This window comes from Branchiostoma belcheri, unplaced genomic scaffold (assembly GCF_001625305.1).
Source record: "Branchiostoma belcheri isolate BF01 breed outbred unplaced genomic scaffold, Haploidv18h27 scaffold62, whole genome shotgun sequence".
Classification (NCBI taxonomy): domain Eukaryota; kingdom Metazoa; phylum Chordata; class Leptocardii; order Amphioxiformes; family Branchiostomatidae; genus Branchiostoma; species Branchiostoma belcheri.
In genome coordinates this window covers 1,388,100-1,415,555 of record NW_017804265.1, presented here as the reverse complement: position 1 = coordinate 1,415,555, position 27,456 = coordinate 1,388,100, and the positions used below count along the sequence as shown (strand labels likewise).

The 27,456-nt window shown below is 43.2% G+C and overlaps 2 protein-coding genes across 2 annotated transcripts in view; one reads left to right on the top strand and one right to left on the bottom strand.

Moving 5' to 3' along the window:
- LOC109483121 (E3 ubiquitin-protein ligase UBR5-like) overlaps positions 1–17,096 on the top strand; it is a 29,508-nt gene extending 12,412 nt beyond the window's left edge. The window contains exons 23-48 of the mRNA XM_019786117.1: positions 408–633; positions 971–1,079; positions 1,410–1,544; positions 1,874–1,965; positions 2,342–2,488; positions 2,805–2,929; positions 3,436–3,674; positions 4,139–4,299; positions 4,532–4,706; positions 4,849–5,022; positions 5,629–5,761; positions 5,962–6,096; positions 6,334–6,594; positions 7,347–7,603; positions 8,392–9,470; positions 9,915–10,128; positions 10,491–10,670; positions 11,267–11,336; positions 11,886–12,145; positions 12,513–12,643; positions 13,071–13,292; positions 13,842–13,926; positions 14,206–14,475; positions 14,941–15,085; positions 15,279–15,364; positions 15,811–17,096. Of these exons, the coding sequence (XP_019641676.1) occupies positions 408–633; positions 971–1,079; positions 1,410–1,544; positions 1,874–1,965; positions 2,342–2,488; positions 2,805–2,929; positions 3,436–3,674; positions 4,139–4,299; positions 4,532–4,706; positions 4,849–5,022; positions 5,629–5,761; positions 5,962–6,096; positions 6,334–6,594; positions 7,347–7,603; positions 8,392–9,470; positions 9,915–10,128; positions 10,491–10,670; positions 11,267–11,336; positions 11,886–12,145; positions 12,513–12,643; positions 13,071–13,292; positions 13,842–13,926; positions 14,206–14,475; positions 14,941–15,085; positions 15,279–15,364; positions 15,811–16,023 (5,324 nt within the window). The 3' untranslated portion in view covers positions 16,024–17,096. The remainder of the gene's footprint in view (positions 1–407; positions 634–970; positions 1,080–1,409; positions 1,545–1,873; positions 1,966–2,341; positions 2,489–2,804; positions 2,930–3,435; positions 3,675–4,138; positions 4,300–4,531; positions 4,707–4,848; positions 5,023–5,628; positions 5,762–5,961; positions 6,097–6,333; positions 6,595–7,346; positions 7,604–8,391; positions 9,471–9,914; positions 10,129–10,490; positions 10,671–11,266; positions 11,337–11,885; positions 12,146–12,512; positions 12,644–13,070; positions 13,293–13,841; positions 13,927–14,205; positions 14,476–14,940; positions 15,086–15,278; positions 15,365–15,810) is intronic.
- A 1,681-nt stretch (positions 17,097–18,777) lies between these two features.
- The window catches only part of LOC109483068 (peroxisomal acyl-coenzyme A oxidase 1-like), a 10,753-nt gene continuing 2,074 nt past the window's right edge, over positions 18,778–27,456 (bottom strand). The window contains exons 2-14 of the mRNA XM_019786030.1: positions 26,153–26,312; positions 25,479–25,639; positions 24,863–24,970; positions 24,259–24,378; positions 23,741–23,856; positions 23,090–23,259; positions 22,353–22,515; positions 21,552–21,742; positions 21,062–21,223; positions 20,603–20,708; positions 20,094–20,240; positions 19,223–19,429; positions 18,778–18,919 (exon numbers count right to left, since the gene is read on the bottom strand). Of these exons, the coding sequence (XP_019641589.1) occupies positions 18,857–18,919; positions 19,223–19,429; positions 20,094–20,240; positions 20,603–20,708; positions 21,062–21,223; positions 21,552–21,742; positions 22,353–22,515; positions 23,090–23,259; positions 23,741–23,856; positions 24,259–24,378; positions 24,863–24,970; positions 25,479–25,639; positions 26,153–26,312 (1,874 nt within the window). The 3' untranslated portion in view covers positions 18,778–18,856. The remainder of the gene's footprint in view (positions 18,920–19,222; positions 19,430–20,093; positions 20,241–20,602; positions 20,709–21,061; positions 21,224–21,551; positions 21,743–22,352; positions 22,516–23,089; positions 23,260–23,740; positions 23,857–24,258; positions 24,379–24,862; positions 24,971–25,478; positions 25,640–26,152; positions 26,313–27,456) is intronic.

The following is a 27,456-nucleotide window of genomic DNA, read 5'->3' as shown; positions in this document are numbered from 1 at the left end:
AGGTTGTTAACCCCAAAATGCTCCTCTGAGAACCAACAAATGGAATTGGCGTGGCCTAATGGTTTTGTAGAGAACACAAATACTAAGGCCTAGGAAAAGAAATGTTATGTTTCCTGTTTTCCGACCATCCCTAGAAAAACTGCTATAAAATTGCAACATGATGTAACCCAACACAAGTTACCATGGTGATAGACTGTCTGGTTGAGGTCATTGATCTTTTGTGTTTGGAGAAGAAGAGGAAACTAAGCAAAAACAAAATGTTTTCCTTTGGTAAACAAAAAAATTCCTACCTACCGACCCTGATTTTGTCAAGAGTGAAACAGGAAACACAACATTGTTTTTCCTAGGCCTTACGGTTAAAGTCGGTGTAATTTACCCGAGCTAACCCGTGACTCTACCCCCTGCAGAGGACGACAATGTCAGTCTGTCCACGAATGCCGCGACCGCTGGGGGGCTCACGGGGTCTTGTGGTTCTGTTAGTTCGTACTCGTGTGCGAGCTCCGTTGATGAAAATACCGTACTTCCAGCGAGCACGGACGCGGCGGAGAGGAGCGGCCATGCCCTGTGTATCCTGACGCTGCTGTGTGAGACGCCCGTCCTGAAGCCCTATCTCGTGGATCTTCTCTCCGCTAAGTGAGTCACAGTTATTTCCAATTTGCCCCTCAAAATGTGGGAAATAGCCCCATTCTGTTCTGTACATAACTGATCTATTGAATAAATCACAATGAATCTTCAAAACAACATGTGAAAAACAATGTACTGTAAATCACTAAGTCTTTATATTCATGGTAACAAAAGTTTGCGGTCTGAGAAAATGGCCATATTCGCGGAACTACAAGTCCGCAAATTATTTGTTCACGATAATGAATAAGTCATCTTGCAACAGATTTCATCATGAAGACATCTGGCACAGTTTTCGTAATGCTACAATAGAAATGTGTTGCTTGAAATAACACAATTGTTTATACAGGGATGCCCAGGGTCAGACCCCGTTCATGGCAGCAGTAAGTGGAAGAGCCTACTCTGCAGCACTGGCTATACTGGACACTGCACAGAGGGTGGCAGGCAAGGACAACAAGGTACACGTTTACAAATTTTTTAATTTTCTGGTCATTCATTTACCAACAAAAGTATGGTAAGTTGAATTAGGGCAACTCCATTGCAAATAAGTGCCAGTTAGGAAGTGGAGGTGCCAAAATATCACACCTTATGAGTGAGTTTAAAAGCTGGAAATGCAGCTGTCAGCCATGTTTCATATGCCACTTTAAAGGGTTGGAAGAATGAGATACTGGGTTGATGAAGAGACAGAGTGCATCTCAAAAATTCCCAAGAGTAGCTCACTTTTTGTTGAATGTGTGTTTGTTTATATAGATATTTGTCAAAAGAATGAGACATATATTTTTCCTTAGGATGGTATGGACAATGAGCTGGCCATGAGTATGATCTACCCACCTGGCTCTAACCTGGACGACTCCCCGCTACACGTGCTGTGCTGTAACGACACCTGCAGCTTCACCTGGACAGGTGCTGAGCATATCAACCAGGTGAGCAAGCGACCATTGTGTAATCAAGTTACCAAGGATTGAGGTGTTCAAAACTCATTCTTTCCTAGAACTATCGCAGTGTGGAACTCGCTGTCACCAAGTACAGTAGGGGCATTGACATTAGATAGCTTTAAACAATGTGTAGAGTTAGATGTTAGAGGTTTAGAGCTAGAGGTTGGGTGTAACAAGTCGTTCAGTGTAACGTAGCCAGCTTCCGCTGCGCCGCCTGCGAAGCTGGTGTGTTATGCCGAAGGGTCGTCATACCAGCTATACAGATACACAGACCACCTCTGCATATGGTACATCTTCTAATGTTTTGTTTTCCCCAGGACATTTTTGAGTGCCGTACATGTGGACTGGTGGGGACTCTGTGTTGTTGTACGGAGTGTGCAAGGGTCTGCCACAAGGGACATGACTGCAAGTAAGTACCTCTCTCTTAATTCTGTTTGATTCCGTTTGTGGGGAAAAAAATCAGGACCGAGAAAACCGGTCGTTATGGCCAGATGGCCAGTGGAACTCGCTGTCACGAAGTACAGTAGGGGCATTGTCATTAGATAGCTTTAAACAATGTCTAGAGTTAGATGTTCAAAGGTTAGGTAACAAGTTGTTTGGTGTAATGTAGCCAGCTGCTGCCACGCCGTGTGCCTGTGAAGCTGGTGTGTTATGTCGAATGGCAGTTATACCGGCTATACAGATACAGATGGCTGGCATTTAGAGATGGTAGCTCGGGCAAGTTTTGCTGTGTGTGTATCAGGTTTACGGTAATAACATCGCTGATTTTTTCAATCTTTCCCCAGACTGAAGCGCACGTCGCCCACGGCATACTGTGACTGCTGGGAGAAGTGTAAGTGTAAGGCACTGATCGCAGGACAGCAGACGTCACGACTGGACCTCCTCAACAGGCTCATCAACGACACCGACCTGGTCACTCAGCCCAACAGCAGGTCAGACACATTTTTTAATGTTTACCTTCGCAAAAGGAAATTTATTGTTTTTTGCTCTGTTTCCTCTTCTTCCTCTCCTTCTCCGAACCAGTAAGGTCAATGACCTGGACCAGATGGCTGTCACTATGGTAACTGATGCTGTAGCAGACACCCTGTGGTGTTGGATTATATTATGTAGCCAGTGGCAGGACAGTGGTAAGACAGAACAGTAGCTTGTTTGGCTAGACCATGTGAAGGTACTACACAATATGCAAATGTTTATTTGTTTCAATGTTTTGTTTATTTCGTTTTTTAACAAATATTTTTCCCTTTACAGAGGAGAGAATGTCCTGCTGTTCCTGGTTCAGACCGTTGCGAGACAGATCGTGGAACAGCGCCAGTACCGCCCGCTGCGCAGAACTGACTCCAGAACCGCCGCTCGCAAACCCATCGGTGAGGAAGGTAGGTCCACTGCTGTGGGCTTGCAAAGAGAAGAATTCTTTAATAAGCTAAACCTTGCTTTGGCCAAAGGCTTGAATGTGTTTGTTTCTCTACTTATGAATTTTGATACCCTTAGTTCATCATACTTTTTTTCTCTTTCACCAAGACAATAGCCATTGGCTTTTGGCTGCTGTCAAATGTTTAAACCATGTATATTAGTAAATAGGTTAATTATGTTTACCTTGAAGCTCACAGAAGGAAAACATGTTTTTGTTCTGTTTCTTCTTCCTCTTCTTCTTCTCCAAACAAAAAAGGTCAATGACCTGTCACCACGATGACATGTTTCAATTTTATAGCAGGAAGGATTTAGACTCCTGTCTGACCATATATATGAATGTGCTTGAGTAAGAATTAACAGAGCAGAACATATGTGAAGGCAAACATTATGCATTTGCTTTGCAAAGGTTACCTTTCTAGTTACTAGGTTAGTTTTGATAGCTGTTTTAATTGATTGACTGCTGTTTCAGACCCAGACATGCCCGACCATGACCTTGAGCCGCCGCGGTTCTGTCGCCTGGCCCTGGAGCGGATCCTGCAGGACTGGAAGGCGGTGAAGGCCATGATCACCAGTGAGTGTCCGGGACGGGACCGTCGCTCGCCCATTCCTGACCTGCTGCCGGAGGAACAGGTCTACCTGGACCAACAGAGCGGTACCAACAAACTGGACAGCTTTACTCACTGTCTGCTGGTGAAATGTAGCGTGGAGGTAGGTATTTCATGAAAGTTCATCTGTGTTGGAAGTAATCACTCACTTACTCAGTAATCAATCACTCACATCATAGTAAAATGTTGCCCACCTGAATTTTATTATCTGAACTCCCACCATATACAGAGTTGCAAATTGCAGAGATAAAAAAGATTCAGAGCCCAAGTTTTCCTGCCATAATCCTGACTCTGTCCACCTGAAGTTGTGTTGTCTTAACTCCCACCACATACTACTCCCTCAGATGTTAGTTGGACACTGTGCTGAGCACATAGAGCTACAGATTCTGTCCTTGGTACTGAACACCATTCATACATAACCTGTCCTTGGTGCTGAACACCATTCATACATAACCTGTCCTTGGTGCTGCACACCATCCATGCATAGCCAAATATGCCTGTCATGTTCACGACTGTGTCCACCTGAAGTGACGTAATTTAAACTCCCACCCTATACTACTCCCACAGATGTTGGACACCCTGCTGAGCACGTTGATTCGTGAGCTACAGAACGACGCCGTGGCGGGACGGAAGGAGGAGGCCACCAAGATCTCGCGCCGGTTCATCCGCTCCGTGGCTCGCGTGTTCGTCGTGCTCAGCGTTGGCATGACGCCGGGCAAAAAGAAAAGGTACCGAGTGTGGTTCTACTATTACGTTTACTGAAGGAAAACGTATTGTTTTTGCTCTGTTTCTTCTGTTCCAAACACTGACCTGGTCAATGACCTGAACCAGAGGTCTGTCACCAATGGTAACTAGTGTTGGGTTATATCATGTTGCAATTTTATAGTAGGAGGGATTTAGACTCCTGTCACCATATATGTGGATGTAAAAAATTAATTTTAATTCTAATTTTTTTTCCAGCTCGCTGCCATCCCAACCACTGATGAAATGTCGTCACGCGTTCCAAGCCCTCATCAACCTCGCTATCGAAGAACTGTGCCAAACCGCCGAGTCCCTCATCACCCCCGTCCGCATGGGAGTGGTACGACCCACTGCCCCCTTCTCATTGGTCAGTGCCAACATTGATGCAGTCCAGGTGAGGAAAGCTCCTTCCCCATTGGTCAGTACAGATCTTTGTTCTTATTTGATTGGCTGCACAAATTTCACAAGCCTTTTCATTGGTTATTGGGCTTTGCATTCAAGTAATTCAAATTTTGAATTTTTAACTGCCATTTTAGGGAAGTGAAGAGCTGTTTAACGTGGAGCCGCTGCCCCCGCGGCCGTCATCTGCAGACCCCCCACGTGTGTCTCAGGTGTCATACTCGCGCCAGCCCCAGGGAACCAGCCAATCAGATCGCTCGAGGGAGCGGGAGGAAGAGGAGCATGACGTGGTGGTGGCAGATGTAGAAGAGGTATGAGCATTTTTTAATGAGTTACCTTAATGTAACTTAAACCTAATGGAGGAAGATTTAAAGCCTTTGGTATATTACCTCCACTAGGAGTAGGTGTACTTCTGTGCTTTCAGTTAACATCTTCTACAAATGGAGGGTTTTACATGTCCATGGTGCTGAAAATGTGTTTGTTTTAATTTTTAGCTATCCAATCAATTTTCTTGTATGGAATGATTTGTAGTGGGGAAAAAACTTGCTTCATTCATATTTCTCATGAAACCACTAGCATATTCAGGATAAGAAGTGTAAATCTTTCCCTTTTTTTTGTTAAGGCCACACCAATTAAATTTCTTAGTTAACGGATTCACCCGCTTCATTTTTTCTGACTTGCAAAAAAAAAATTCAGAATCAACTGCAAAATGCTCATAGAATGAACTGCAGCATTACTTTCCTTCCTTTAAATTCAAGTGGTGTCACTTCATAGCTTAGGGTATTACATGTATGAAAACCTAGGAATCTCAGATCTGGTTTGTTAAGAACATTTAGTAGTCGGCTTCATTTATCACACATTTGGACTAGAACTGCACATTTTCCACTCATAATCAATTTTTAAAATGTATGTTTCAGGTTGAGGTAGTAGAGGGTGTGGTTGGTGAGGAGGATCGTCATGACGACTCCAGTCCCCATGGTGACCAGCAGATGGACCACGCCGAGGAGCAGCACGGGGAGAGCAGGGCAGAGGATCACCATGACGACGAAGGTCAGCCTTCTCATTGGTCAATAAAACATGATAACCATGATGACGATGGTCAGCCATCTGATTGGTCAAAACACTTGGAATAGGGTTGTACATGGTAGAGATTTTTTTATTTAATTTGCATAGCTGTTAAATTGCTTTAAGGCGTAACACACCAGTTTTGTACATTACTATACATGAAAACACTCCAATTTTTACTCTAGCTGGAAATGAAAGTGACATGGACCTGGACCTGCTGGCTGAAAGTGAGAGTGACAGTGAGAGTAACCATAGCAACCAGGACAACGCCAGCGGCAGGCGCAGCGTCGTTACGGCAGCAACAGCCGGGTCTGAGACAGGTACGACTGTTTTTTTTTGTTTATCTTTTCAGAAGGAAAACATAGTGTTTTTGCTCTTTTTCTTCTTTCTCTTCAAACAAATAAGGTCAATGACCTGAACCAGACGTTTTATTCAGAGGCTGATACATTTTTTTTTTTTGCAAATCAGATAAAAAATGAAGCGGTCGAATCTGTGTACCAACAAATTAAATTGGTGTGGCCTAAGGAAGAAAAACATTAACTTTTGTCTCCTTTAAGGTGCCGGAAGCGTTGCAGCATACTTCTCGGAGGAAGACTCCTCGTCCAATCAGGATGAAGAAGAGAGCGAGGAGAGCGAGAATGAAGAGGAGAACAACAGCATCGCTAACGAGCTGCCCGACGAACAGCTGGAGAGGGTCACCACGCCCGGTAACCATGGCAACAACACGTCCCAGGCTCCGACGGCGCTGCAGTGGGCGGTGAGACAGCCGCCCCCGCGGACACCGGCTACTACCAGTTCTACTCCTGCTACTGCTACTTGTAAGGAGGGATAGCTAACTATTCTACATATATTTGTAGTAGCAAGACTTGAAATATTTTTTCTGCATACCTGCACTGTTACTTGTAACATTAGAAGTTACCTGCACCAGACAAATTTTACCTGTAGACAAATTTTACCTGCACCATTCAGACCCCAGCTACCACCAGTTCTACTCCTGCTACAGCTACATGTGTACTTGTAAGGAGGGATAGCAAACTATTTATGTCTGAGCTCGAGATTCATTTTTGGGTGCATCCAACCTAAAAATTGGGTGCACAAAAACCAAAATTTTGGGTGCACCAAATAGAATAGAATAAGTAGAATGTCAGCAAAAAATATGTTTCATTTCCAAAGAAATGTATTACAACAAATTACGATTTTATTTTTTTGTGACACATAGAAGTTAAGAATATGCTGTTTGATAGTATACATTTACATTGTAATATCTACATACATATACTTACGAAAATATTTGGCTACACTGGTGCACAGAAAAAACTTGGGTGCACAGCTCCAAATTTGGGTGCTCCACCCAGTATTTCGAGCCCTATTATGTTCATAGTAGCAGGGCTCAAAATCCTTTTTCTGCATACTTGCACTGTTGCAGGTAAATTTGAAAATTACCTGCAACAGACAAATTTTATCTGCACCTTTTTTAGGAAATATGAATCAGATGCTGTTGTATGGATCAAATTTTAAATTTAAATCTTTGGAACAACACTGAATGTAAACATTGTTTCTCCCCCCTCAGCTCAAGGTGGACTGATCTACATTGACCCTTCCACGCTGCGTCGCACAACCACCGTCACCACCACGCCCTCCACGTCCGTCTCCACGGATACCAGCTCCTCCCAGACCGTCTCCACCACGGCCAGTTCCCTGGCGCGGGCCTTCAGCATCGTGATCCGACAGATCGCAGACCTGATGAGCATGCTGCCCGACTACCCCGCAGTCGCACCACTGCCCAAACCTCTGCCTATCACCTATCAGGACACTTTGGATCTGCAGGTAGGATGGTTGGGGGTTAGGGTTAGAGTTAGGGTTAGGGATAGGGATAGGGTTAGGGTCTGTGTTATACAAGGCTGCAGAACACAGTATTAATGGGCAACCCTGTGGATCTATGATGTGTGTGTACAAAATAACGGACAGAATTCAGAAGCCTGACAGGAACGTCTCATGTGAGAGGTAGCGAGGTAGCTACCACTGTGTGGTAGAAATATATCAGGTTTTATACTGTATGATTTGGATTGTTCTGTTTTCGTGTTCTGCCTTCCATAATCTCTTAGAATAATTTTTAATGTCCTACAATGTTATTGTCGATTTTAGCCATTTGCCTGTCAATTTGTAGAGTGAGTTTTAACGTGTTCTCAAATTTTTATCTATGATATCGCTGACTATAATAATGTATGTATGTGTGATAAATAAGTTGACCGTTTACATTTTAGTATGTATTTGAGGTAGTATGATGATATGACTTTGTTTGTAAACAAGCCTGACAATTCGGCCTTCGGGCTGCAACTGGGCTGTACTTTTTCAGTGAATAGAAATAAACCATTCTACTACTCTTGTCTGTTGACTGGTCTTCAACTCAAAGAATTACTTGCATAAATTCTTGTCGAAATCACTTGGTCTTCCTCTGCTCTCTGACCCAAATGCTATGTTCACAAAACTGAAAGAATGCCAGAAAGCTGCAGAAGACCTTTTTGAGTTAATCCTGGAGTTGGAGAACAGCTCAAAGTTTCTCTTAATGTATTTTACCAACATTTCAGTGCTAACAAAATTCCTGTTTTCCACAGATGTATGTTGAGATGCACCTTCGCTGTACCTGGGACTGGCTCATCACAGTTATGGATTCTACAGAAGCCCAGCTACGCTACGGGTCCGCCCTGGCCAACTCCTCGGACCCTAACCACCCGACCCACCCGCTGTACTCCCAACAGAACCGGCGCAGAGACCGCTTCGCCGTGCGACAAGAGGAGATCCTGCGACAGATCGAGAGCAGGCGTCGCGGCCGGATCATCCCGGGTAGTCTTGCAGACGCAAGCGCGACTCGGCGAGACTTCATGACGTACGCGCTGTCTCTGATGCGCTCGCACCACGACGAACACTCTGGTATCTTACCGGTTTTGGACGTGTCGGCGCTCAAACATGTGGCGTACGTTCTCGACGCGCTGGTGTACTACATGAAGTCTGGATCGGAAGGGGGAGCGGAGAGTGCCAACATACGCGATTCGATCAGCGTCGATTTCTACGACGACAACGATAACGACGAAAATGATGAAGAGGTCGCCACCCACACAGCGCTAATGGAAACCGACAGTATGGACAGCGATACTATACCGAGCAGTACGGGACGGAAACATCCGTTTTTCCAGCGATCGGAGTCGACAACCTTCCTAGGCTGCCCGCCGCCGGATCCTTTCGAACTGCCACTAGCAGAAGCCCTCCCATTGGCCGAGCAGCCGCACCTTCTCCAACCGAACGCTCGGCGGGAACAGCTGTTCGGGCGCCCGCGCCAAATCATCAGCCAATCAGGCGCGAGCGCAGCGCTAGAACGTAGCGTGGTCGAAGTTTTACCAACTCACCTCGGACTCAACCCTCATAGGAATAGTGCGTTCACCCCTGTTGCTAGGAGACCAAACGAGCCGACGCCCGGCCCATCTGATGTGTCGCTAGACCTAAGAACTCAGTCTACCGCCCGCTCCGAAACTCAAGACCAAAACAGGAGCGAACTACTAGTGACGGGCCACGGTGGGGCGGAGTCGGCTGTTGGCATGGAAACGGGAGCTTCCATTGAGCACGGAGGGAGGGACTATGTTGGGGCGACTGTCACAGTGGACACGTCACACCTGCAGACCATTCCACCTCCATCCAGGTGGGAAAGTGTCTTAAGGATTTTTTTTGATCGTTCTAGGAAGCTAGATAATCAAATTTTTCTCATTCATTTTTTAACATATTTGCAGAACCAATATCTGTTTTCTAAGGTAAGAAACAGATAAAGAGCTTTTCAACATCAGCCAACTGTGCAATGCAGCCAATGTTTTAAGTCATGCACACCACCCAAGATGCCTGCATGCTCTAACTTTGACAAGTGTGTTGGGTTCTTTAACATGCCTAGGTTAAGTGCCTAATATTCCCTTGGAAACTTGTTAAAAATCCCTGTGTATCCTCACAGCTACCTTAAAAACCCCTTTGTATCCTCACAGCTACCTTAAAAACCCCTGTGTATCCTCACAGCTACCTTAAAAACCCCTGTGTATCTTCACAGCTACCTTAGCAGTCTGCAGATTAAGATTAAAAACCCTTGTGTACCCTCCAGCTTACAGAACATGTTGGGGTACATTACCCATGACTCCCTGCTGGGGCGGTGGCGGCTGTGTCTGGAGCTGTTCGGCCGCGTGTTTCTGGACGACGTCGGCGCAGAGCCAGGCTCCGTCCTCACCGAACTGGGCGGCTTCGAGGTCAAGCAGGCCAAGTTCAGGAGAGAGATGGAGAAACTGAGGAACTCACAGCAGAGAGATCTCACTCTAGAGGTAGGGTCTTTTTTTTACTATAATTATGTTTACCTTCACAGAAAGAAAAGACATTGTTCTTGCTCAGTTTCTTCTTCTTCTCCAAGCACATAAGGTCAAAGACCTGGACCAGATACTAGTACTTGTCACCGTGGTAACTGGTGCTGTAGCAAACACCCTGTGGTGTTGGATCATATTATGTAGCAAGTGGTAGGACAGAGTTGGAGGGCTGGTTATGAGTGCGTTTGAGTAAGAAGAAACTATTGAGCAAGAATATCTTTTAAAATGATATAATGGATTTATTCCTCTCTCCCTCCCTCTCTGTAAGTGGGATGATTACAAAGCAGTAATGTTGTTATCATTGATGTTGTTATTTACTTTAGGTTGAGAGAGAGCGTACCCTGCTGATCCAGCAGACCCTGCGGCAGCTCAACACCCAGTTCGGCCGGCGCAGCTCCACGGGGGGTCCTCCCATGGCCGTGCACCGCGTCAAGGTCACCTTCAAGGATGAGCCGGGGGAGGGCAGCGGGGTGGCACGCAGCTTCTACACCGCTATCGCACAGGTGGGGATTCAGTAATAGTTTCTGTGTATCACGAATCATGGGTTAACAAAGGCTTCTATACATGTAGGTGTAACATAATAATTTTGCAGCAATGACAATTAGCTGCTGTACAAATCAGAACTAATCATCCAAGCGATCACCATAACTTCAGATATAGAAGTTGTGAAAAACGGACAAGTCAGACAGATAGCTTTGAACCACTCACACCATTAAGACTGAGCACTACTTTTTGCAATTAAATTCTACAGGTATTGCTTTCCTAAAGCATTGGACACGAGATTGAGAGGCTGAGGGTTCGATCCCTGGCATTAATAAGATGTAGTTTCAATCCCTGACATTCCTAGCTAGACATTGTGTCCTTGGGAGAAACACTTCACAGGGCTTTCCTAACTCCACCCATGTATAAAATTGGTTGGGAGGCAAAAGGCAGTGGAAGGAGAGGGATGGCTCTGCCAAGCCTTAGACACAGTAGATTAACAACCAACAGTTACTGCCACTACAGCCTGATAAAAGCTATGGGACTATAGCTACATTTTACAATTACAAATGTTTATTGTCAGACTGATCCTTAACTGTTTGTTCCCTGTTGTATCCAGGCGTTCCTGTCGTCGGACAAGTTGCCCAACCTGGACTCAGTACTGGGGGGGACCAAAGGTGTGCACTACAGTGAGTGGTTGGTTCTCGTTTGTCTGGTGCCAGCCATCCAACGGTGTTCTGCATGCTTTCTAAAGTCTGGAAAGCAGGGTTCTAGCCGGCCTGAAATTTTGTGTCAAGCACAAGAGGTGCAATAGTCCTAGGGGGTCCGGCGAAATGCTCCCTCAGTACAGGAAAACTTTGAAATCATGACCATCTGAAATGCTGTTTAGTTTATGACATCTCTTTCCATATCTTTACACACCAATTTTTGTCTGTCAAAAATGACAGATTGGGCAAAATTCTGCCCATCACGAGAGGTAAAATAGCAACCAAATGATGGAAAGGTGGATCAAAGGCTAGAACACTGCTTGAAAGCTCTCCACTTTACAGACTTTTTGTCTAACTACATTGTATGACTTCTTTCTGTAAGACATTGACTAAAATGACAGAATGTACCTGAAAACAGCCATTAATTTTGTATTCTATATACCCCACTGGCTTTTTTCCCCCAGTGCTTTAGATAATGAAACATGAGTCGGTATTGTTTATATCATGTGCGACATTCTTGCTTATTTTAAGTGTTTCGCTCAGGCCTGATCCAACGCCTGAGGTCCCGGGAAAGAGAGCGTGAGAGAGAGCGGCGCAGCAGCAGCAGCGGCAGCCTGCGCCGCTCGGTGTCCCGGGAACGGGAACGCTCGGCCAATCAGAGGGGCCAGCTGTCCATCGACGCCCGCCCCTTCTACCCGGGCGGTAACCGTGACAACGAGGATGAGCCCCTCCCTCCTCACAGACAAGCGCTGGGAGAGAGGCTGTACCCTAAAGTACAGGCACTGCAGCCTGTGAGTTTCTGTCCTTTATAGTAGACCAGCATTTCGCGAAATGCGTAATGTATTGTTCATATCACTTTGGCAGAATGTCTCATATTATAAGGTCGTATTCGCTCATATAAGGTTAACATGCCGTCTGTAGTTTCTAAATGTTATGTCGGAAAAGGCTCTCAGACTGCAGGTGCATTTGTTGATTGTTTGTAATGCTACAACTCTTTTGGTTTGTTTGTGTTGGTCTTTTTTATTCCCTTAGACCCTCAGAAGTGCTGGTAAAGAAGAAACATGAGTTTGGGCTCCCAAGTGGGCTGCTCTGGAACTACGTGCACATAGGCTTTTGTTGATTGTTTTTTAACGCTGCAACTGTTTTGGTTTGTGTCAGTCTCTGGCAGGTAAGATCACTGGTATGCTGTTAGAGATGTCGCCTGCACAGCTGCTGTTACTGCTGGCCAGCGAGGACTCCCTGAGACAGCGCGTGGAGGAGGCTGTGGACATCATACTGTCTCATGGAAGGTTAGTCTGAAGGTTTTCCTAGAACTACAATAACTGTAGGGTGGAACCTGCTGCCATCAAGTACAGGAGGGGTATAATCACTAGACTAGATAGCTTTAAACAGTGCTTGCAGTTAGATGTGCAAAGGTTAGGTGTAACATGTCATTTTGTGTTACATGTACATTGTATATAACCAGCGCGGCATGCCTGCAAAGCTGGTGGGTGGTTACACAGGCTATACCGATAAAGGAGCTGGTGTGTTACACTGAAGAGTGGTTATATCAAAGTGTGTTTAGAAGCATAAAATCTACTAGCACTAGACACAGTATTAGTGCTCTGCAGTGTATGACATTACAAAGAAAGACCATTGAAAGTTGTACAATGATATATGAATCAAATCAAAACAAAACAAAACATGTTAATCAAGGAAAATGTTTTACTTCCACAGAGAATCCACTGCTGACCCCTTGGGAGCTATTGACCTGTTCAGCTACAGTTCAGACACCAAGGCGAAGAAGGCGTTCCACAGCGAGCGTTACCCGGATGACGAGGATTCCGACGACGAGGACAACTCCCCGCTGTTCTACCAGCCGGGGAAACGCGGCTTCTACTCCCCGCGGCCGGGACGCAACACGCCCGAGAGACTCAACTGTTTCAGGAACGTCGGAAGGTGGGTTCCAACGTATATAACATACATGTACACCTGTACGTTTGGGACTGCATTGTAGATACAGTTTCCTGTATATGTGTAGATATGTAAATATTGTATATTTGGGAATGCATGTATAGCAGCGACACCTGTGCTGCAGTGCAATGTGAACCAGTCAGAATAGCCCTGAGGAAGGTGACAGACGGTCACCATAATGTTGGCTGTGAAGAAAACACTTGGTTGTGTAAAAAGAGTCTCTTTACTCAGTAACTTACTAACCAGTTGTTTACAGTAAGACATTTTGCTCCAAGGTTTTATTAGCAATAGGGTTTGAAAGATAGGTTAAACAGCCACTCTTGTTGTCATATTGTAAGTCTTAGAGATTTTGTTTCTTCCTTCTCCCAGTACTAATACATGTAGTTATGATTTGTTCCCACAAGAAATAATTGTTGAAAGAACTATCTAAAGACGTTCTAAACTCTACATGTAAGTCTAAGGATCAGCAAAAACTGAACCTCTTTGCTAAATTGTCTTGCTAGATTGATGATTGATTTTTGTTTTGTTTTGCAGAATTCTGGGGCTGTGTCTGTTGCAGAATGAGCTGTGTCCCATCACACTAAACCGGCATGTCATCAAGGTCATGCTAGGCAGGAAGGTATGCAAAACTCCCCTCTATTCCTCTAGTGGTAAAATCCAATGTCTAGATTTCAATAGCTGGACTCTACCATTTGATTCATTTTAGGGGCTGTTTTTAGTGTGGGAAGAAAGAATTCTATTGCATGACTTTTTATTGCATTACTGTCCTAAATGCGAAGGCAAGAAAACGAGTCCATCTCAATATTTCAGAAGAAAAAAGATATTTACATAAAGAGAAGTAAACTGTAGATTATATAGCTTTAAGACAGAACTAATGAAGTCTTCTTTGCTGTTCCAGGTTGCTTGGCACGACCTTGCGTTCTTTGACCCCGTGACCTACGAGAGCATGCGGCGGCTCATCATCGATGCACAGGCGCCCGACGCAGAGGTCATCTTCTCCGCCCTTGACCTGACCTTCTGTATCGACCTCTGTCGCGAGGAGGGCGGGGGTCAACACGAGCTGATCCCGGGAGGCGCAGACATGGCGGTGAACCCCGCCAACGTGTACGACTACGTCCGCAGATACGCGGAATATCGTATGTATGGATGTGCCGAGAAGGCACTGCAGGTGAGCATGTTGGAGACATTTTGGGGATGTCCTACTACATGTAGACTGCCGATAGCCTTAGGGCCAGTTTACACAGGGCAAAAAAATCATTTGTTGTTTCGAGCATGTAAACCGGTCCAATTTTTGTGTGGCACATTCTGTGTTTACACATGGCACCACGCATCGATTGTCATAGGACAAAAGGATTTTTTTGGCCCGTGTAAATTGGCCCTTAGAGTAGAGTTTGCAGTTCTGGTAGTTTTCATTTGTTTACCCTTAGTGGTTTCTCTGCTTATTGATACCACCTGGTCTTCCATTTTGTTTCTAACTGCAAATACAAACTCTTTATTTTCACCATGCTGCCAAAATCAAGTGGAACAAACTGTAATGAATTTACAGTATTTTGATGTACAAATAGATTTCCTGCTCATTTCAGCCCAATTCCAACATTTACAACACTAATCGTGATCATTTTTATTCCCCCAGGCCCTGAGAAGTGGACTGTTCGATGTCCTGCCCAGAAATGCGTTAGACGGGCTGACAGCTGAGGACTTCCGGCTCCTGGTGAACGGGTGTGGAACCATCGACATACAGACTCTCATCAGCTACACTTCATTCAACGATGAAAGCGGTGAGCAAAGTCCAAAAAATCTCCTCAGCCCACACTGACTTAATTTTTTAGATTACATCCTCTGAAGACTTCCAAACTAGTTAACTCAGGTGAATGTTTCAGGACATGCTATGGTCACAGATTTTTTAGTGGCTCTTCTGCTCAGGAAGAACCTACTAGCAGCTTGTTTAATATTTGCTGGGTTGTGTTTCAGGTGATGGTACGGAGAGGCTAACCAAGTTCAAGCGCTGGTTCTGGTCCATTGTGGAGAGGATGCCTCACCAAGAAAGGCAGGACCTGGTGAGTTTACTGTTAATCTTGTTAATTTGGCCAAATGATGATTATATGGTCTGCATCTTCTGTCCACATGACCTTATATGGTCGGCACCTTCAGTCCACATGACCTTATATGGTCTACACCTTCAATCCACATGACCTTATATGGTCTGCACCTTCAGTCCTCATGACCTTATATGGTCTGCACCTTCAGTCCTCATGACCTTATATGGTCTGCACCTTCAGTCCTCATGACCTTATATGGTCTGCACCTTCAGTCCTCATGACCTTATATGGTCTGCACCATCAGTCCTCATGACCTTATATGGTCTGCCCCTTCAGTCCACATGACCTTATATGATCTGCCCCTTCAGTCCACATGACCTTATATGGTGTGCCTCTTCAGTCCACATGACCTTATATGGTCTGCACCTTCAGTCCACATGACCTTATATGGTGTGTCCTTGCAGGTTTACTTCTGGACAGGCAGTCCAAACCTCCCGGCAAGCGAGGAGGGTTTCCAGCCCATGCCGTCGATCACGGTCCGTCCTGCCGACGACCAACACCTCCCGACCGCGAACACGTGCATCTCGCGCCTGTACATCCCTCTGTACTCCAGTAAAGTCATCCTGAGGCAGAAACTCCTTCTAGCAATCAAGACCAAACAGTTTGGCTTTGTATGAAAACATACGTACTCTTATCTAAAATATTGGAAAAGGAAGGACAAAAACAAAATCTTACAGACTGGAAAACTGAAGTGTTATTTACATGTGTTCTTCCTGTGGATTTTTAATGAACATGACCTCATCACATGACAAAATCGTGTATCTCACATGATCACCACATGATCACCACATGATCGTCACATGATCGTCACATGAATGCTTGATTGTGCTCACATGCAAAGGCTAGATATTTTTACAGTACTACCCGAGTGTATACATGTAGCATGTACATTCCGCATGTGAGATGTGTATTAACCGTGGCATATTTTGCTATATATAAAAGTATAGTCTGCTGCTCTCTGGCTCCTGTTAGGATATTTGCAACAATATTGTACAGATGTGGCATTTGTAAGAATGAATGACTCCTAGTAACAGTATTGACTGCTTTGTGGATTATTAATGTTTTCACCCATGTGACAGTACAAAAAAAATCACTTTTTGGATGAACCTAGTGGTAAAATCGAAATAGGGAACTGTTGTCAAACTACAAATCATGATGGTCACATGGCTAATCACATGGCTGTCACATGATCACTTCATGATTATCACATGACTGTCACATGATTTTCAGATCGCTTAACTGCAGGATAATATGATTGATAAAATGTTTCATTTATGGATACTTCTTGAATAAGTGTAAATTAATAAGGTACTTTACCTGTACATTCCCCATTTCGTCAATGTACAATTTGTATATGACAGGGATATGTATTTAATATTATTTTATGTTGAATCAACTCGGACACCCTAAACTGTATAGCAACATCAAGATGGACTATACCATGTATGTACAGAAGGGAGGGGTGTTAGGATGTATACTAAGTATGGCCAGATGAATGGTATTGAATGCTGCAAGACCTTTTGGAGGCCATTAATTAACAGTGCAAATTCCTATGGTGAAGGGACTTTTGTAAGGTACAATTCCTTTCCTATGTCATTAATATGATTTTGTTGTTTGAGATTCGCAATTGTCCATACACACAAAAAGTGCTAATACAACGCTTCCGTTTCAAATGTTTTCATTTGTTGGTGTTCATTGGTTTAGGTAAGAGTTTTAGTCAAAGGTGCAACACAAGTTTGCTGCGCAAGACCAGACTGTAAGTGCCAGATTGTAAGGTTTGATCCACTCACACTGGGATAGACCCCTGCTCTTACAAGAGTGATTAATTTGCTCCACCTCAAACATGCATACATTGTACAATTGTACTCTGACTTTCATGTCTCATCCAAGAGCTAGAATACTTTCCAAGCAGAGGTTTGGGGTTTGGCTTATTTTTGGCATTAAAAAAATTTCAGTGCAAGAAAGGGACCCAGATAAAGTAACAGCAACAGTTACATTACAGTAAGAAAACACACAGTTATACATGTAGTTACAAAAACAGTTACAGCAACAGTAACATTGGTATCAAACTGCACAATCTACCACTAGCCTGTAAACACAAGCTCTTTGTCTGGCACTCAAAGAGCTGCCGCCCGGCTTAGAGGAAGTTGCCATCAAGCTTTTGGGTGGCAGACTAATTAGGAAGCCGGGGAAAAGCAAGACTACATGTAGCTTCAGTGACAAGAAAAGACACTCAAGATTGCCAAGCAGACCGTCAGTGAACAACATTTACTTTCTTCCCATTGAGAAATAATACTTAGTTTCATTCTGTTCATCAAGCCTTGGTATCTAGTATTTACTTTTCTATCAGTATTAGGCCTCTATTTATAGAGATGTACAACATTCTTGGCCAGGTAAATGTGCATTGAAAGGTTGTGTTTGTATGAGACTTACATGTATTTCCTGTTCTAATCTATTTCTCGAGACCAGACTTTATACTGTTACCCCTGGCCATTTCCCTTCATGATAACAAAGTCAAATTTCAATAATTCTTGATTCACATCATTTAAAACTACAAGAAAAAGTCTGACAATTTCAGTTTTGTTTAAACTTTGCTGACAGGAATGGTATTACCTTCATAATAATATATCAACATCCAAGACTAGTATTATATTTTTATCCATGTGAATTATATATTTTAGTATATCTTACTTGGTACTTTTGTGAAGGTTAGACATGCAGGATATTCAGATGGTGTCTGAAACATCTTAATGTATCCAGATGTATGGATACAATTAAAACTGTATCTCACTGAGTACAGTACTTTGAAATATTATAGCAATACTGATTTGATTCCAACAATATAGATACACCCATAAGGATTTTATTTGACACTATGCAAACAAAATTTACACTCCATTCTTTTCCATCATTTCAACAAACCCATGCTCTTCTCTCAGCCTGATTTAACCTAATATTAATTTTGTTCAATATTTTATAGATGCAACCATTCTATCTATTGAGGTACTGGTAGAGTAATCTAAACAGATAGACTTGTTCTTATAGCAACAAGATTCCAGAAAAATTCAAAATGTAGATGCTGGCAAGATCCTGCTTCAGTTGTAATACTCCAAACTCAATCAAGTTGAACATAGTTTCTCCTCTTTTGTTTTAATCATTAAAAATACCATGGTCGTATCTCAATTCTTTCGTGTTGCATAAAATCCAAGCAGAGGTTTTCGTTGATCAGGGGTAGTAATGTCTGTGATTTTTTCCTTTGCTTGTAGAGTAGCATCTTAGCCTGGGTACCATCCTGGTTAGTTTACGTCCGCTCCTACAGCGACTGTGGGAGCGGACGTAAACTAACCAGGATGGTACCCAGGCTATAGACATCTGGCTTTAACTTGAAACTGCAGTTCTCACATCAACTGCTAGATGGCATTTCAGCACCATGGACAGCAGAAAGATGGCCTACAGCTTGGCCCTGTTCTGCTGCAGGAATGGCCGCAGGTACTTGTGATACGACTCATGCACCTGGACGGAAACAGAGCACAAATGTTACAAAGACTTCCAACAGTTTGTACTACATGTAGGTATTACAACTACACTTGGTTCAAAACTAGCAGTATTGTAGTACATGCAGTTACTAGTAATTGTAGCAACCAGCTTTGTCTCAGTTTGAATGAGTTTCTGATTTAGAAGTACAGTGCATCACACATCTGACGAAGGTTGATGAGATCGACCGAAAATTTAAGGTGAGTCCCTTTCTTGTGTTGAAACAAAGCTTGATCTTTACACCTATGGATTCGACCAGCAGATGAGCTTTCATTCAAGTACCTGTGACTTGTTGAGGGGGGATTTCTTTGCCCATTCGTACAGATTCTCGTACACGTTCCCGTCATATCGCCCCAGTACCGACTGTAGGATCTCATCAGGGATGTCGAACGCGTCCACCAGAGCCACCGCATCCGGCCGCACTTTGGCGAGCAGCGAGGCAAGGTGGGAGTTCACCTGCTGCAGTTCCTGTCCTGTCAAGTAGGTGTCCTCAAAGGTACAAGAAAAAAATGCAGCTTTACCACTTTTGCCATAGAAACTTGATTTACATGTACAAAATGTATCTGGATGATATTCAGTGAGATTATATATAAAAGTCATCTCATTTAAATACATCTAAAGTTTGCTGTGATTTTAGTCTATCTACTGACAAGAACAAGTCAGAGTTTTAGCATTCTTTCCTTGAAAAGACATAACCTATATCCTAATGCTAATCTAAAACTGTGCATGTACTAATCTAAGTTTTGGACCTTGAGTTCTGAACTTTATTTAGTACACCATATACATTGTATTAGTAGCAGACAGATCGAGACTTGTATATGTTAAACAGCCTGACTGATGGCATTTACAACTCAGCTTTTTTTGGCCTTATTCCATCTAGATGCAAGTTAATATTGGTATCTTGCCACATAGGCAGCTGTTAATGCATACTCATTCTGTATCTGTATCAGATTCTGTATAGCCGGTATAACCGCCCTTCTGCACAACACACCAGCTTCGCAGGCACGCGGCGTGGTGGCAGCTGGCTGCATTACACCAATCGACTTGTTACACCTAACCCTTGAACATCTAACTCTAAACATTATTTAAAGCTATCTAATGATAATGACCCTACTGTACTTGGTGACAGCGAGTTCCACTCTGTGATCCTTACCTCTAGGAAGTCTCCAGAGTTTTGTATGATGCCATGGATAGCGTACAGCTGACACAGGGTGGTCAGAACAGCACGGGAAGCAGGGTCCACATCTGCCGTCCGGACTGTGTCCACAAAGTTACGCACAACAAAGAAATGGCAGTGGGCCTAGGACAGGACAATATTTATCCATAGTCAAGTTTAGTACAACTTAGCAATGTTCACACAATCTACTATGATATAAAAAGGTAATAGACTGAACCCAAAACTGGACATCCTGCCTCCATCAAAAAGTAGAAATGTACATGAGATGACCAACACGTAGTCATTCTCTCATTGGTTAGAACTGTCATTTGCCATTCTCTCATTGGTTTAACTGCTAATTGTGATGGACAGTCAGGATAGGTCAATTGTGCGTGGATTTCTTTTATAGTATATTATGATAACCTTGGATGTCTCTACCTATCTGTATTACATGTTTCTTGCTTCTGTCTTATTCACCATAAGAAGAATTTCAAGAATGGCCTCACCTGTGCACACTTTACCAGCTGTACTGAGCAGCTGTTCCAGGCGTCTTCAGGTGATTTCCCAGCCTTTGTGTGTGCTTGTAGCTGATTGGCTGCCATGCCTACAAGCCTACATGTTGGTGATAGATAGACAATACAAAACATCAATGATGCTGACTTTGTATCCAATGGTATGTTGCAAGGTCTACAAGCTAGACAGATTTTTTCCAAACAATGCACAATGTATTTTGTGATCTCTATTACGTTCCAAAATAAGTCTAGAATCATGATGTCACCAAAAGTCCATCCCTAACAAAATAAAGGCTCCATAGTTAGAAAGATATGTCACATGTTTTACACTTCTGTACCAACATTTCAAATGAAAAACCTAGTAATATACAGAAATAATCTTTTATACCTGTAGTTCTTTTATTCATCTGGCTAAAAATCATTAAAACGTTTCTGTATCCAATGTATCCTTACCTTGCAGCTCGGTGTTGGTAGGCCCCCACTAGCTCCTCCAAGTCCAGAAGATCCCTGGCGCCTTTCCCTGAAACTGCAGCTGTCTGGACCCGCGACAGGTAGGCCACTGTGCCGGAAAGCTTCTCGTTTGTCTTTGAAGCCCCGTAGCACTTGACCAGATATCTGCAGCAGGAATTACAAGTTAAATAATTTCTATTTGTAAAATCAGACATGACATTGGGAGTGGATGACTCTCTACAACTTTGGTATGATACCTCTCCTTGTAGTATGCAAGTTTGTGTAGGCAGCTGTGGCATAGGCAAACTTATTGCCCTGCAACTATGGTATGATACCTCACCTGGCTGTCTGCAGGAACATGACAGTGTTTCGTACGTGCAGGCAGCCATGGCATTGCCAAACAGCAGTGGGAGACCACTGGCGTGTGAGTACCCGTGTCCCCCGCAGGCCATCCTGCATGTGAGTACCCTACAACTTTGGTATGATACCTCACCTGGCCGTCTGCAGGAACATGACAGTGTTTTCCCCTTCGTACGTGCAGGCAGGCGTGGCGTTGGCAAACAGCAGTGGCAGACCGCTGGCGTGTGAGTACCCGTGTCCCCCGCAGGCCATCCTGCAGGTGTCGATCCCTGATGACATCACGGCTGTGGTGAAGGCCTTCAGACCAGCGGACAACGCATGGATCTGGGGCAAAGGTAAAATAATGTAAAGGTTTTGTTCTTACATGACATCACTACTCAGTCTTTTCCTTTGTTATTGCAAAGACATATGGTCAAGAAATGGTATTCATCTTCAACTTTGTCTTTGCAGGCAGGACACATTCTCTGTTTGGCTGGTATGTTTTTGTGACGACCCTTCTCAATTTCTAAGCAATGTGGGCAAAGGTAAAAGGTAAAGGTGGCCCCATAGCCTTTTTAAAGCCATAGAGACAGTGGGTTGTTAGTCCACTGTGTCTAGGGCACAGTATTGGAAGATGGGATCCCATCTCTCTCCTTCCACTCCCAATTAGTGTCAGTTACCTACTTAACATCTGTGTGAAGTGTGGAAATTGTGTAAAGTGCCTTTTTAAATGACATATCTAGTCAGAATTTCAAAGAATCAAAGAAAGTGACCTCTCAATCTCATACATTTGTATCTGCTATCCTAACTACTTAGACATTTGATCCCACTGACGTGACAAGAACTTGTATGATTATAGAAGTTTCTTGGAGGGGGTTTGTATACTCATCCACTGTTAGGGTGGAATTCTTGCAACAGCACTGTCTAGAATAAATAAGAAGTCTTAGACACAGACCTCAGGCAGCTGTGAGAGGTCTCCCTGGCTGATGTTTCCTGACAGTTGGAAGTATGTGTCCATCATGTAGTGACTGGCAAAGTAGAAGGCGTAGGCAGCAGACAGCAGTGGGAACAACTTGTACTGCTGGGTCTGGTAGTCCAGAACCTGGGGCTCTGGTGCCCTGTAGAACACATTTGAACAAGAAATAGCCATGCCTTTAAGTACCAGAGTTGTCAACAAAGGATTAAGGTGTTCAAAAACTCATTCTTTCCTAGAACTATTGCAGACTTGCTGTTACCAAGTGCAGTAGGGGCATTATCATTAGATAGCTTTAAACAAAATTGAGAGTTGATGTCCAAGGGTTAGGTGTAACAAGTTGTTTGGGGCGATGTAGCCAGCTGTCGCCACGCCATGTGCCTGCGAAGCTGGTGTGTTGCGTCGAAGGGCAGTTATACCAGCTATACAGATACAGACACAGTCATGGAGGTATAGGTACATTATACAGTTATTTTGGTTACAATAATCACTGGAAAACTACAGAAAATGGATTGAGGCATTTGGTAGTCTAGGATCTTGGGCCCTGGCTCTCTGAAAAACATATTGTAGACTAGAAAGGTAACATTTTCAAGCAAATGCATATGCAGAGCAGGAAACAGGAGCCACCTAAATATAGCAGAGCATGAAACAAAGTCGACAGACTTTATGATATGTTTCCCTTTCCTGAATACTGGAGTGAAGTATAAAATGTGACTGACCCTGGTTTAATCTCTGACTGTCTCCTGACACAGCTGTAGCGTACAGCGACAGTGCAGGCTCGACACAGGGACTGGGCAGCGTCAGAAACAATGTACGAACGCACCAGCATCATGGTACCGTAGGCCAGCTTGCTGTTACGAGGTTTGACATACGTTCCGTCGGGTAAAACCTGCGATTTTAGTACAGAAAATGTTACATTTGTATTTTACATGGAAAAAAAAGGAAAGAAAAAAAGGAAGAAAAGCAAGGGGCCAGCTACATGCATAATATGGTCTAGGCAGATGTTGTAAAAGATCATGATGTTTTCTCACTGCCTGAGCCAGATTTCTCTGCCAAAAAACAAACAAACAAGCAAACAAACAACACAGAGAAGCTGGGCTTTTGGAGATAGGCCTGCTGGCAGTCTGATTCAAACATTACAAATTTCTCCTAGGACATTTGCTTGATTTACTGACTTTTTAGTATCAAAGTGGCTGTCATTTAGCGTATTTCAGGTATATCTGATCATTTAATACATGTGTACTTGTTTATTACTGCATCCTACAAGATAAGGCATTGTTTTCTGAAAAAAACTCTCTAAGCAATTGATCATCACATGATCGTCACATGATCAGGTCATGAACAAATGGCAACAGCCAATCACAAGTCACCTGAGAATGCTTCATGAGCATGTTCTCCCTGGGGATCCTCACATGGTCCATCATGAGGAAGCCGTTGTCTACTTCATCAAATCCAAACTTTGGCCCAATGTCACCAATTGTGATACCTGGAAAACATTGAAACAATATGATGATGACTCTAAAACAATGAAATTCAAGTTACAGTTTATGTCTACCTTTGGAGAAGGTAAACATATTGTTTTTGATCTGTTTCTTCTTCTTCTTCTTCCTCTTCTTCTTCTCTAAACAAAAAAGGTCAATGACCTGAACCAGACATCTGTCTCCATGGTGACTAGTGTTGGGTTACATCATGTTGCAATTTTATAGCAGAAGGGATTTAGACTCCTGTCACATACATGTACATGAATGTGTTTGAGTAAGAATTAACAGAGCAGACCATATGAGAAGGTAGCGATTATGCATTTCCTTTGCAAATGTAAGTTTCTAGTTTCCATTTATTTTTTATGTGGTCTTAGGGAAAGAAAAACTGAGAATTTTGAAAGATGTACCTGGCAGGGGTGTATGATCCTCTGTGCTTCTGAGCTGCACGATGAAGGGGTGCATGCCGTAACACTGGCCCTGGGTATACAGCTGGGCCAGCACCAAGGCATGGTTAGACGATTTCCCCACTGAAAACAACAATCATGGAACCAAAAATAATTTCATCAGGTTGGTAGACCATAGGATATTGGGATTTTTTCTTACACAGCTGGTAAAGGCTCTTACCTTGCTTACATTTCGATGTCTATCAGACACCTTCCTCAGAGCTTCTGACTGGAGTGCTGTTGCTTGCCGCTTTGTGTACCCGATGTAAGTGGTACTCCAGTCAGAAGCTCTGATGAAGGTGTCTGATCATAGACATCCAAACATAACCGATTGTGTAAAAAGAAAAACCCCAATATCCTTTGTTTTACCACCCAGATGAAATTAACTTTGGAAAGAGTTGAAAAATGAAAAATTGAAAGGCGTATACTTCATAATCTTTTCTATCTCCCATCTGATTTGTCTGTATCTGTCCTGTTATCAGGTATAAAGTCCCATAAGTGTAACACATCAGCTTTGACCCATGTCCCAGTATCAAAATATCCTGCTACAAAACAAACAGAAACTCACACCCCCCAGGCCACCACTTGGCAGAGCTCAGTGTCGGGCTGTGTAGTACAAACTCCTCTGTCTTAGGGTCGTAAGTAGCTGTTGTCTCAAGACCACGTAGAAATGTGCCTATGAAAAAAAATATGATAGATACTGGTATCTTAATTATATCATACATGTATATAGTGTTGCTATGTTGTTTTGTCTGTCTTGAAAGAAGTTAAAATGCCTCTAGTAAGACAATTTCTCAAAGAATACTTGATGCAAAGATTGCCACAAATTCACCAATACTGTAGAATATTCTCAGCTTCACAGAAATTTCTGGGTACAGAAAAAATACAGTACAAATGTCACAAGTTGTAAACTTTCACACTGTCAATACAGTCACACTGACTTAATTCTAAGAATGACAATAAGACCCCCAAACTAGTGCACACTGCACACTAAAAAAAAATAAAAATTTTAGCCAAAAAATTGCTACTTAACCACAGGTATAGGGAATATGGAAGATGGTACCCAGGCCAGAGCCTCAGAGGAGGTGATTTTTTTTTAATAATTGCAAAAATCAATGCGTGCGTGGATGTCATCCTTAAATCAGTGTTACCTGAATGTTTTTTCTATATTGAAGAACACCTACCATGTCCCATCTCTGTCTGTGCATAGGTTCCTATGATGGCATAGTTCAGGGCCTGGGAGAACCACTTGTCCTGCTGTGCTTCTGTAGCCTGGCTCAGTAAGGTGGGCAGGAACATGCCGTAGTGAACACTTAACGGCTCCAGCATACCTCTGAACACTGCCCTGTTTTCACAGAAGAAGAGCAAGATGAGATAATTTAAGAAACTAAGGTGTTGTCTTCTAGCTATAGGGTTCTCTCCAGCCTATTTAAAACTGATTCAAATCTTGTTCATATCAATTATATTATTAGATACACCATTTTTGGGATAATAAATGTTTTGGTATTGTTTTTGGTATGTCTGTGTGTGTCCGTGTGTGTGTCTGTGTTTCAGCATGGCCTTTAAGTCAGGTTGTAATGGATATGGTTGGGTTTAGCCTGTCCCAGAGGAAGAAAATCAGGAATCACAATTCACATCTACATCTGGACATGCTCTGTGTCTTGACAGTTTTTTTTTTGGCTACATGACTTCCTTGACAACTGGTGTTGTTAGAAAAGACACCATGGATTATGACAACAGGACATAAACCGGACAGTGAGTCAGTGAGGACACAACCACCATTACAATTCTAAATATTTCATGGAGGTATATAACTTAAAGGTCTTCAAAGTTGTTGTTGTACAATCATTGTACCTACCTCCTGTAGGTGTTGACATCTTGAATGCCGGTGATGTCCAGATCCCAACATTTGTTAAGGAAGCGGATAGTTTTCTTCAACCCTAAGGTGTAACGCTCGTCCCTGGACAGAAAGCTTAGGTCTTCATGTTGGAGCTCTGGGTCATCGAAGGCCAACCTCTCTATAGCAGGAGGAATAAAATATGTTTAGGTACTGATAACCAGAGCTAGAAATCCTACCTGTGTATGCAGGTTAGTGCAGGTAAAATTGGAGCTGTGCAGGTAACATTGTATTTCTGATGTCTCTATTCCTGTCTCTGTTCTTGTTCTTCCAAAATCATATCCAGTTGCTTGAGTAAATGTTTTGGGGATATCTTATAACCTGGATGTCTACTCTCATCTGCCGAATAAACAGGGTCGGCCCTATGTTACGACAGCCCTATGTTACGACAGCCCTATGTTACGACAGCTATTGTTATTGTTATATGCTGTCGAACAATTGATGTCGGCGCCTTTCGCATACGTTAATCTCATTAAAACCCGTTTTTCAAGTTTCCATCCGGTAAAATGTATCCACAAATATTTTTCCTCGCGATTGAACAAAATCATTTCGGATTTGAAAATTCTTTTGAGAGTTACGTTTTTGATGGTCTTGTAGCGGGCGGGTTGCATGAAAATCCACGCCGCAGTTCGCTGTCCACGCCGCGGTTTGCTGACACTTCTGGCTTGCTTGAAAGTTGAATACGCGAAAGGCACCACAAATCGGCATATGGATACATACATTTTCTCAAAAATTCTTAATAATGAATTTCTTTAATGGAATGTTACTAAGTAGAGGTAGAAACACCGTAAAAAGTAGCGTATTGTTATACTGGTGGTTACAATTAAAATAAATGATGCCGATGTTCGGAGTTTTGCAGCAGAATGTCCTAATTAAGTATTCCTGACGATACGTTGCCATTTGTAACAGTGTTTTTATGTCAATACAAAAAAAATAGTGGAATGCTTGTGGACAGTTTCAACTTGTAAACAAGTGTAAACAAATGCCCCGCCCCCTCCAGTTAATTTTCGCGACGTGTTCCCTAAGTTAATAAATTTTCGCGACCCGGCCCTTCCCAACTGGACGGCCTCTCAGCTGCAGTCTGGCGGAAACACTGATCTCACCCATTCTGCTCCACACAGGTACTGCAGGAGGTAGGGTTTGTCTCTGGAGCTGCATCAGGGTCATCCATGGTGTAGTACTCCTGATCATCATCATCATAATCTTCATCATCATCATCTTCTTCATCATCATCTAGGCCTTCATCTTCATTATCATCAACTGGT